Source organism: Nelumbo nucifera, chromosome 4 (genome assembly GCF_055504915.1).
Source record: "Nelumbo nucifera cultivar China Antique chromosome 4, China Antique-T2T, whole genome shotgun sequence".
NCBI lineage: Eukaryota > Viridiplantae > Streptophyta > Magnoliopsida > Proteales > Nelumbonaceae > Nelumbo > Nelumbo nucifera.
Genome location: NC_142652.1, coordinates 25,314,463 through 25,325,367, shown reverse-complemented (window position 1 = coordinate 25,325,367; position 10,905 = coordinate 25,314,463). Strand labels below are relative to the sequence as shown.

General features: G+C 38.3%; 1 protein-coding gene and 1 long non-coding RNA gene across 2 annotated transcripts; one reads left to right on the top strand and one right to left on the bottom strand.

Annotated features, from left to right (window-relative positions):
- The first annotated feature begins 2,394 nt into the window (after positions 1–2,394).
- On the top strand, positions 2,395–4,418 carry LOC148792094 (uncharacterized). Its single transcript, XR_016068534.1, has 2 exons — positions 2,395–3,100; positions 3,231–4,418. It is a non-coding gene; the product is annotated as an uncharacterized LOC148792094 (long non-coding RNA).
- LOC104603025 (transcription factor HHO3) lies at positions 4,251–7,193 on the bottom strand. Its single transcript, XM_010266933.3, has 5 exons — positions 6,522–7,193; positions 6,005–6,252; positions 5,628–5,916; positions 5,457–5,533; positions 4,251–4,786 (listed from the first exon to the last, which is right to left on the bottom strand). The coding sequence occupies exons 1-5, from the start codon at positions 6,646–6,648 to the stop codon at positions 4,430–4,432; spliced, it is 1,098 nt and encodes a 365-aa protein (XP_010265235.1). The 5' UTR covers positions 6,649–7,193; the 3' UTR covers positions 4,251–4,429.
- Between the last annotated feature and the right edge of the window lie 3,712 nt (positions 7,194–10,905).

Sequence of the window (10,905 nt, the reverse complement as noted above, 5' to 3'; positions counted from 1 at the left end):
ATAGGCAGCGAAAGTCGAAAACCTTTGGCTGTTGGAAACGTTTACGGGTATGACACGTTACCATGGGTAAAAGAGTAATTGCATTCCAATCTCTTTTGACTGAAACAAGGGAGTGAATGGATTAATGTGTCATGCCGTACAATATTCACAACAGCCAACGAATTTGTTTACTGAATAGAATAATGAAGTAGGGAAAACTTAACTAGGGTTTTCAACCAGTTCAGTTAATTCTCCAAACCCTTATATTGTTGTTTCCGCTTCCTCTTATTGCTGTTTCTTCCCCTTCCTATTGTAATCTGACCATTTTATGAATGAAATTTTGTTTGGCTTTAAAAAAAAAAGTAGGGAAATTTTTCGCTGTCTTATATTGGACAGTATATACTATCAATAGGGTCATACTTGTCTATCTCGTTAGTTAATTGTCATGTATAGTAGGGTTATATAAATAATTGTTTGTTCTCCTTCTAATACTTAATGTTTTTTCAGATGAAAAGACAAATAAGAACCTGAAATTAGTTAGTTATCATGTGCAGAGGGTCCCAAAACGGCCAAAGCCGTTTTTTCCAAACAGCCAAAGTGATCTCTCTTTTTACGGGTGTAGAGAGGGCAGCTTCGGCTGTTTGTGCTTTCTATGCACGACATGTTACCATTGATAGATTTGCATCCCATATTTTTTTAGTGAAATACCTCGGGTCCTCGGTAAAGGAAATTTGTTTTCACCATGGGGCTACACAACAAGGGTAGCCCTTTCTTAGGGCCACAATCGAATCAGATTCATATTGGATTCAACAAAATTTGAATCCGATTAAATTTAAAGACCTTGTATTCAGATTTGAATCCGAGTGGACTTGGATCGGATTCAGATTTAATTCGATTCCACTTTAATCTTTAAAAATCATAAAAAAAAAAGTTAATTACTTTTTATTTCAACTTTAATATATATTAAATTAATGTAAATATAATATACGGAATTTATTATATATAAATTCATGTAATATATATAATTGTAGATATAATTATATAAAATTTATATATTAAAATCAATAAACATTATAATATAATCAAATTTGGATTTTAATTGAACTGGATGGAGTCAAATCTGAATCCGATCCAATATGCAGATTCCAAAATCCAAATCCATTCCGATTACATAAATACATCATCCAACTCTGATGCAGATGTAATATCGGACATCATTTTAAGTATTATTGGCATGCCTACATCCTCCCCCCCAACTCCGGTGCAAAGGCAGTTGGCACCTTGCGCAAGAAAATTAAGCCTTATATTATTATTTATCCCAATTGAGTACTAAGGGTTGTTTAACCAATAATATATCAACTATGCTTCTGAACTGAGAGGTTGGAGTGGTTGTGGGGCATTATCATTCACGGTTAAACATCCCCAACACAGTCATGAAATGTAGTTGAGACCAAATCAGCCCCTCACAACATTGCCCCCCACAACGTCTCACAATACATCTCCGTCATGCATTAGAAACATCTCCCGATCATAATCTCAAAAATAATGTCCTTTGTGAAGTTGTGAGGAGCTGATTTGAACTCGTTAATCCAAACTCCTAATAATTGTATGAGCTACATGCACTATTAGTTTGGATTTATTCTATATCTAGCGAGTTATATTTGGATTGTTGGTAGTGTTACTATTTTTATTACAAATTTGTAAAAACTAACTATTGTTCCTATCTGAAAAATTGACGTTTCAACTATAAACATTAATGACCAGTCCCACAAATGTATTCTTGATTTTTGTAATTGAAGTGACGTGGCAATACATATTTCACACCTATCAACCAAGAACGTTTCAAGTAGAAACAGCAATGATAGCAAGCACAACCCTAGTAGTAATCTGCAGTGATAAAGCTCCCACACTGGTCCCCATGATTCAATTCTAAGATTATAAAAAAGCATGATCCATGCATCAAAATCTGGTAATTCTTATATATTATACATATCTAACGCATACTTTTTGACGCTTGTGAGGCCAATCAAGTCATCCAAATTCAGTATACCATCTGTGCTTTAAAAAGGGGGAAGAGGCATTTGGCCTTCGAATCACTGATGAGGCGTATCTCCAGGCTTCTGGGTCTACATATCCATATCCCGTGTCTCTCTCTTTTCCATTTTCTAATTAGAAAGAACACATATTCATCAAAAAAAAAAGAGTACAGAGAACACAGAATAAGAACATGATCTCATGACTTGAATTAGATACATAGTCAATTTCCCATTGGCCACTGATTCACAGCGTGTGGGTCCCGAGCATCAGATGACCAGGAACTGTTAGATCTACTGAACAAATGACAATTTTCTTCTCCCCCTTCCCCATGTAAAGAGCTGCAAATAGATCAGATGATACATCCATGAATCAACCAATTGGATGAAAAAGTCTATGTGGGAACGAAATCTAAATGGGTTTTCAATGAAATCTGTTGAGTAAGAAGATAAATGGCCCAGGATTCAGTCCATCCCGAGGCATAAGATTCGTATACTTCCCGATTAATTAATGTGATTAGGCGGCAATTACATGTTTAGACTTTCAGAGGAGATGACCATCACTGTTGGATCTACTGAACAATGACAATCAATCAACTGGATGAGAAATTTTGTCTGTGTGGCAAGTCTGCTGAATGGGTTTTCACTGAAATCTGTGGCTTCATAATCCACAAGGCATATATGATGTTAACCCAATGACCCTTCCCGATTAATTAATGTGATTAGACGGCAATTACAGGTTTAGACTTTTAGAGAAGATGGGATCTTGAAGAAAGCAAGATTTGAGTTGGTCACTAGAATATTTCCCTTGAGTGGCTTTACCTAGAAGATAAGCTATATTAATGGAGAATATCCTGAGATAAGTCTTGATACCCTGGAATATTCGGAACAGAGGAACATGTACATCACATTCAAAGAACAAATTTTTTGGTTCTATTTGTGGAGGAGGAGGGTTTTATATATTAATCGTTGACATAACTTTGATACGTTAATATTACTCCTGCGTGGGCATGAAGATCCTCGATTCCATCGTTTGAATTGTGGAGAATCTTTTAAAGAAACTAACAACAAACAGAGTCGCTGAGTCGGTACTATTTTAATTTATTTCTTTTCCATCTTTCGCTCTCTGTCTGTGTCTGAGCTTTAAGATTGGACTATTAACCACTCTGCTCATTTCCTGGTTTTCTTTTATATATGTTTCTCTTTTTTCTGGGTTAGGTTGGTTCAGTTGGAGGGGGGCGTCTAATCTACTGGCTCCACCATAACTTGGGTGCTTAGGATTCTCGAAATTTATTTGAAAGCAGCAAAAGAATCACAGATGGTGGCAGACAGGACCGGCACAGGAAACAATGTTTAATATAAGAAAAAGAAAACTAAATTATGGTCTTCTGAGCATGATGATTCAGTTTATTGTTCTTGGTGGAGCAAGAAGTCTTGTATCTACGCCAACCTAGACATCGATTGCATCGTCGAAAATACTCCGTTAATGTGTTTACTGCTTTTGAGAAGGTTGAAGGTTCCTTTTTTGACATTTTTGTTACTGATTCTTGATGTTGGTGAGGGAAGTGGAGAGTTGGGTGTGGGATTCTTGCACTTTTTTATTAACTAGAAAGTGGGTTTCTTTGGTGGCAATGAACGATTGGCATTCTTTCCTAAGAAAGAGTAAACAAATCTTTTCCTCACCCTGATATCATATTTGTTGAAACGCCACTTGAATTTGAAACTTTCATAGATCCTTGCTTCTTTATTATTTTTCTTCTAATTTTGTAGACAGAGATGGCAATTTTATGAAGAAAATTTTTATTTCAACCATACATGTTCAGCAGTGTCGATTATTGAATTAATATCAAAGAAAGTCAACCAGAAGAGAGGAGAGGGGAAGAAGAAGATGATGAAAAAAACGTTTATCAGAACATTAACTAAAACTCATATCAATTAACAAGTCAAAACCAATCTACCCAAATAAATACTGCTTGAAACTGTAAGATTGCTGTTTTCTTCCCGAGAGCTTTTTACTTTTTCAGAATTCAGAACAAGAAGCAAATTCCCCCAACGAGGAGAACCAAAAATCAGTTACAACCAACATAAACAAACATTACTTCAAGGCCCAAATCTCTGTTGTAGGTGTTTTGTACACATGTGCCAGTGTCTTGAATGGCATTGGAACGACCCCCTTACTGTGGGTATTCAAGTTCAAAGGTTTAGGGAAACAATTCCTAAAATACCAAAATTACCCAATTAAAGAAAGGTAAAGGCCATGGCTTTGGAAATATTGAGATCTTGTTTCAATGTTACAATTATAAACAAAAACCAGAGATCACGTTTAAATTCTTTGGTTTGTTATTTTTCACGTTACAAGAACAAAAACATCTGTTACAAAACTCAACTCAGACCCTCATTCTAATACCCATGTAACATTACAAGGAAGGAGAAGCTGCAGCGGTGGTATGTGTAGAGGAAGACGCAGAAGGTGAATTGGAATGAGCGTCATCATCCCTCTGCCCGCTGCTCCTCCCTTCTGACTGTAACGACGACTGCGGAGACTGCTTTTGCTTCTTCTGCTGCTGAGAGCACGATTCCGGCACCGGTTGTGGAGCCACCGGAGCATATATACCATTAGCAGCAACCCCATTTGCCTCCCTCTTCGTTGCCGTTACTGCGGCATAATCAGGGGGTGGAACCCATAATCCTCCCACCACCACAAACTGTGGCGTTTGCTGGTTGCCGTTGCTGTGAATCGCCGGACTCGGTCGTCTTGTATGCAACCGATATTTCTGAAACAAACAGTACCAAAAAAATCAATATTCCCCTTTTGCAGTAAATGGTAAATAATCAAAACTAATTTCAATAATTAATGGGTGATAACTTGGAAAGATAGTAATTTATTGAAATATTCCCAGGAATCTTTTGTGTTCTGTGAAACCAAATTGACCGCATCAACAAATAATGGCACTTTCCAAAGTACTAATGCATTTCGTTTAGCTTGCAAAAAACAAATAATGGCGCTTTAATTCTCTGTTAAGCAATCCTATATCATAGACACTTTACTATTGAGAGAAAATCCATGGCAAAGATCAAGTGGGTTAGAACTCCGTGCCATACGAGGACCCACAAAGGCTGGTTAGGTCGAAACCCACCGATTGGATAATCCCAATGATTCGATCCAATTCCCTCCCAATCCCTATAAGCGACTGGATTCAATTGTTTAGTTCTCTTCCACTTTTAAGCCATTAATGGCTTATCAACTAACCTTGCTACTGCCTAATAAAATAAATCTGAAATATAAATAAACAGCAACTGGAAGGAATCCTATGTGTATCTTTCCCTTAGAAGTTAGAATATCAAAACACGTTCGATTCTCCACGCTTTGATTCTGATAAGAAACGTTAATTAGAAGATGCTTTGTGTTTAATCTAGAATTTAGAGATAATGAATGATACAGACCTGTAAATGGCTTTTGACTTCATCGTTCGTAAGCCCGTCTACCTTCATCAGTTCCCTGATCTGCTTAGGCGTTGCAGCTGAGGACAGATAAATTAAACATTCAACATATTAGTCGTTAATTCACATTTACTCGGGAAGTTAAAGAATAGTTTGTTTAATTGATTTACCCACCATGAGAACCACCGAGCTGTTGAAGGGCATTCAGGAACCGCCGGTGTAGCTCCGGCGACCAACACCGCCTGGGTTTCCTGTGCGACTGTCCTTCTTTCCCGTCTCTTCTGCTGTCGTCAGTGATGGTCTCGGCAGTGGAGCTTGTCGTAGCAGTTGCTTGGGCTGTGGATGGTGCCGCCGCTACAGATGTCGCTGTGGGTTTTGTAACCCGCTTAGTATCCCTCTCAAACGGATGAAATGCGCCTCCACTTTTCTTTGTCTCCACGACTGATAGCTTCGGACCCAGATCCTACAAATCCTTCCGATTTTAGTTTGATCGATCAAACAGGAAAAAAATAAATAAATGGATGTTTTCCAAAAAGATCGTTTTCTTTAACCTGTTTGAGGGGTGGATCTGGCGCTTGATTCCATAATTGGACAGATTTCAACCAGTCCGCCTTTTTGTCATTCCTGTCTTTGTTATTGGGCTTGTTTAATTCTTCCTCCTCTTCAGAAGAGGAGCTCCGTTTTAATGGAATGAATTCCTCCAACACAGGACCTTCGCTTGATGTCTGTTCTGAACATTCAGTCGGTCCGGGAAAATACTCAGTGCTGGTCGCAAGCTGCTGTCTGCATGTCTCAATGGCTACAACACAAACAACCCAGAAAACAAAACATCGTTATATTAAGAACCCACCTCACAGAAAAGCTAAAACAAGAACAGTCGCGAGCTGATGTCTGCACGTCCCAATGACTACAATACCAACAACCCAGAAGAGAAAAACATCATTGCATTAAAACCCACCTCAGAAAAATGAAAAAACAAGAATACTAAACAGATAATCTCTCAAGGATAACCCAAATCCACAACTGGGCGATGTATGGTGAGATGGGTATGAGATTAAGAGAGAGTACCTTGAGTAACAAGCTCCAAACACAGCGGGAGCTCGCGCTGGAAGACCTGGATCTTGCGACGCTCTTCCTCCAAGGCTTCCATGTAAGTCTGGCATCTCTGCATTTTCTCAGCGAAATTATCCATCATGCTCACGGCGGATTAGTTGGTGACTTGGTTCTCCAATGGACCAGTTTCGACGAAGAAGCTTAGAAGAAGAGAGAAGATCTGACGGGATGGAAAAGAAGAGAGAACAACAGATCATTAAAAGGAGGGCTTTGTTTTACAGCATCGGCAGGTCCGTAAAATTGGAAAGATCGAAGACGGGGATCGAGGTAGTATCAGGAATCCGAGAAAGAATAATCTTGGAGAACACAGAAGCGATCAGAGAGAGAGATGAGAACTCAGGGGGTAAGCTTAAGAAGAGATCGGAGGGCGTAGGAGGGTCGAGGTCGGGGCGTCGCGTACACAGCGAATCTTTGATTGATGGTGGGGGATGGGATATTTAGGAAAGAAAGGTTGAATATTCGAGGAGGCGGTTCCCTACCCTCTTCGCCTCTCTCTGTGTGCTGGCACTGACGTCAGAAGATAGAAGAGAGAGGAGAGAGAAAGTGGAGATAAGATCGAAGCGACGAGAAGGAAGACCCATATCTGTCTGTCGAGATGTGAGTTTCTCTCTCCGAATATCCTCTCTACCTCTCTGAGCGAGGAGAGAGAAAGTGCGGAAGAATCATCGGTCGACGGTTCCAAAGAAAGAGAATCTTCCTGATGTGCGCACTGCGCACCCGCCAAGTGCCAACCCCACGTATGAGGCGCACGAGACTTAAATTAATGCGTTTCGAGCGAAACGAGCCCTTAGCATCCTCTAAGAGCCGCGTACTGTGTCGTCTGTAGTGTATCCGCGGTTGCTTTGCTTGTCTATTACTTATTAATGAATAGCGGCAGCCGGGGAGTTTGATTCCATGGGATTTGCATCACGTGAGACTTGGATTCTGAAAAGTGAAAACCCCTCGATTGGAATATTCTTGATCCTGTTCGGGGTGGGCCCGGCTTTGGCTTCTGGTGGTGGAACAGGTGCATCGAAGTCGTATAATCATGAGATTCATCCAATACCAGTAGTTGGTCCGATGTCAAATCCATAATACCGTGATTGGCGCTCACGTAAAGCTCGGGTTTAGACCAGAGCCCAACAAATCCCACTTTTTGAGTTCTCCCTGCAGATCAACTCTTGAAAGTAATTTCCATTTATAGCATACAGAATTAATACGCATGGGTGCATTGTTCTTGGAATATAACTAACTATAAACTAAATCTTTGTGCCTACAATGTGAATGGATTGGTGAAGTCTAAGGGCCCGTTTGGGAGGTTTCTGACAGTAGCTTTTGATGGTGCACGTATCATGATATCCGGAAAGTTGTAAAAGCCCTTTTGGTAAAAATTCATAAAGCCTAAAATAAACTTACATAAGCCTAAAAATAATCAATTTTTTTGGTAAAGTTATGGTAGGTGATGAGGACGGATTTGGCCCTCCAATGACATTATGACACATGGTACCTCATAACAACTAGGTGACACTCGGAACCACTTTAGCAACAACTTGTCTTTGCTAAGTTGATTGTGTTCCACCATGCGTAGCCTGGCACAGGCGTGGTCTGGTGGCATGGCCCTCGCGCGACCTGGCCCTGACACGAGCTGGTAGCCTGGCCCTCGCGCGACCTGGCCCTTGCACGAGCTGGCAGCCTGGCCCTGGCCCTGGTGTGACGTGGCCCTAGCACAAGCTGGCAAGTTGGCCCTGGCGCGACCTGGCCCTGGCACGAGCTGGCAGCCTGGCCCAAGTGCCAACCTGACAACCCCGAGGAGCTCACCACGCATTTTACGGGATTGTGAATTATAACGGCTATATTAGCTCACCCACTCCTTCAGTCAGGCGGAAATGGGCAACCTTACCAGTTGGTGGCTTTATCCCCACCTAACACGAAAGCAGGTCCCATCACAGCGGGAATCCAGGAACTGCTCCACATAACCCACGAGGACTCCAGTATAAAAAGACCTCACCCCCCACGGCGAAAGGATGATGGGTAACCTCTGCTCTCTAGCTCTCCCATTCTCTAATATCATTCTCAAGTCTCCACTAAGTGCTAACTTAGGCATCGGAGTGACCTCGCCGGGTTAGCCACCCCAGGTCCTCTGACATTTGGTTCCTTGCAGGCCTCTAAAAGAGCAACACAGCTTATCAAGGTACCTCACCACCAGGCAGCTCATCAAGGTAGCTCACCTCCAAGCAGCTCATCAAGGTAGTTCATCACTAGGCAGTTCGCCACCAGGTAGTTCATCACCAGGCAGTTCGCCACCAGGTAGCTCACCACCAGGCAGCTCGGCACTAGGCAGTTCGCCACTTGGTAGCTCGCCACCAGGGAGCTCCACTTCAGCCTCTGAGTCACAGGCCACTTGGGAGCAGACAAGATGACGAGGTACTCAGCCAAAAAATTGGCACATCATGAAAAAATGATACGTGATTAGAAATCGTTACATCAGTAGGTAATCATTGTATTAGCACTTCAAACCAATGAAATTGATAAAATCAACCAACTGGACCCAACTTGATCAGAGATTATCGGTTTTCTAATATTTTCAATCAGTTTTGGTTTACAATTTCCCCAACCCGATCAGGTCGGGTTGATTTTTGGTTTGGCTGTTTATAAATTGACTAAAATCAATCCGAGCCAATAATAGATATATATATATATATATATTAGTATTTTTATATTTTAAATTTAAATTTTTTAATATGAGAAAGTGGGCAAATTCCTATATTTCCTAATTTAAAATATTTTGTATTGCATATTTAAAATTTTGGGTAAAAGATTCAAACCTCCCCTAATATTCATGCTAAATACTAGGATCTCCCTTATATTTTTCAAATGGACTAATACTTCCCCTATTATGAGATGTTATCGTACAAGAATCTCCCCTCAATTAGGATTTCGTTAAACAATGTTCAAAATTTCACAATGTATCAGTCCATATTAGCCGATACATATCATATATTTAAGGGATCGGCACAAGAAACACTACAAAATCATTTGTATTGTGTCTTTTCGTCAAGCCGACCTCGTATCGTGACCATATCGAGGGCGTATCGAACCTGTATCGGGGCATATCAAGACTATATCGTAACTGTATTGGGGTCTATCAGTCGATACATTACAATTTCTTATAGGTAAAAAATGAATTGATTTTTTTGAGAAAAAAAAAAGGCTTATAACTCCCTCCAAAAGCCCTATTTCTCTCCTAAACTCACTAAATCATCACTACACATTCTTGGATTGTAAAATCTTAGAAAAAAAAACTCTAAAATTCAATATTTTTTTAGGTTTTTTCTTCAACTTTTTACAAAAAATGCAAAAATAGATACTTTTTTCAATTTATTCGATAGTACATTACAATAGTTTGTGTTTTTTTAATGATTGGAAATGCTTTATATATACACTTTCCTTATGTTGAAAATCCTATATTTTTTGTGCTTTAAATAGATCTATTTAGTTATTTGAAAAAAATTAGAAAAAAATAAAAAATAACAAAAAAACAAAATTTTATATTTTTGGAGTAATCTTCCCATGGAGAATAATTGTGTTATGCATCTATAGATGATCTACCATATCCATAGATCTATTGAAGTTTCTAAAAGATTCATTTTTTATTTTTTGTAATTTTTGAATAAAAAACATTTATTTTTCAATTTTAGTATGAAAAATATATATATTTTTTTATTTTTGTAATTTTGAAATAAATTTTCCAATTTTTAATTCATAAATCTATTGAAATTTATTGTATAATAACTATTTTTTTATTTTTTGTATTATTTATTTTGTTTCTAATTTTTTTGTGTGATCTAACCATAATATTTACCATGTTGTAAATCTATTGAAATTTATTGTAAAATAACTATTTTTTTTTTATTTTTTGTATTATTTATTTTGTTTCTAATTTTTTTGTGTGATCTAACCATAATATTTACCATGTTGTAAATCTATGGATGTTCTGCCACATCCATAAAATTATTTTTCTATTACTTTTTTTTTTGTTACAATTTTTGTAATAAAAAGTAAAATAATTGTTTGAATAATGAATAAATCATTTTTTTAAATTATAGAAAATGTTTCATTAAATAATTATTAAGCTTATATTTTGTAGTTATAACCTTATTGGAGAATACCCTTATGTTTCCATATGTTGATTATGACATACTTTTTCATTAAATAATTATATACACCTCATTTTATACCCCGTATTTAATGTTATTGCTGTATATTTATGATTTATTGGAGTATCTATAGTATTTTCATGTGTATCTTAATTTTTTATTTATTTTCATATGTATTCAAGGTGTATTCCAATTCGTCTCTT

What these genes read in the sequence shown, in the direction of transcription:
- LOC104603025 (XM_010266933.3), bottom strand. Translation starts at nt 6,648, where the DNA reads ATGATGGATAATTTCGCTGAGAAAATGCAGAGATGCCAGACTTACATG. An exon ending in CAGATCCACCCCTCAAACAG is followed by an intron (nt 5,917 to 6,004) that starts GTTAAAGAAAAC and finishes AAGGATTTGTAG; the next exon opens with GATCTGGGTCCGAAGCTATC. An exon ending in AAGTCAAAAGCCATTTACAG is followed by an intron (nt 4,787 to 5,456) that starts GTCTGTATCATT and finishes TGTTTGTTTCAG; the next exon opens with AAATATCGGTTGCATACAAG.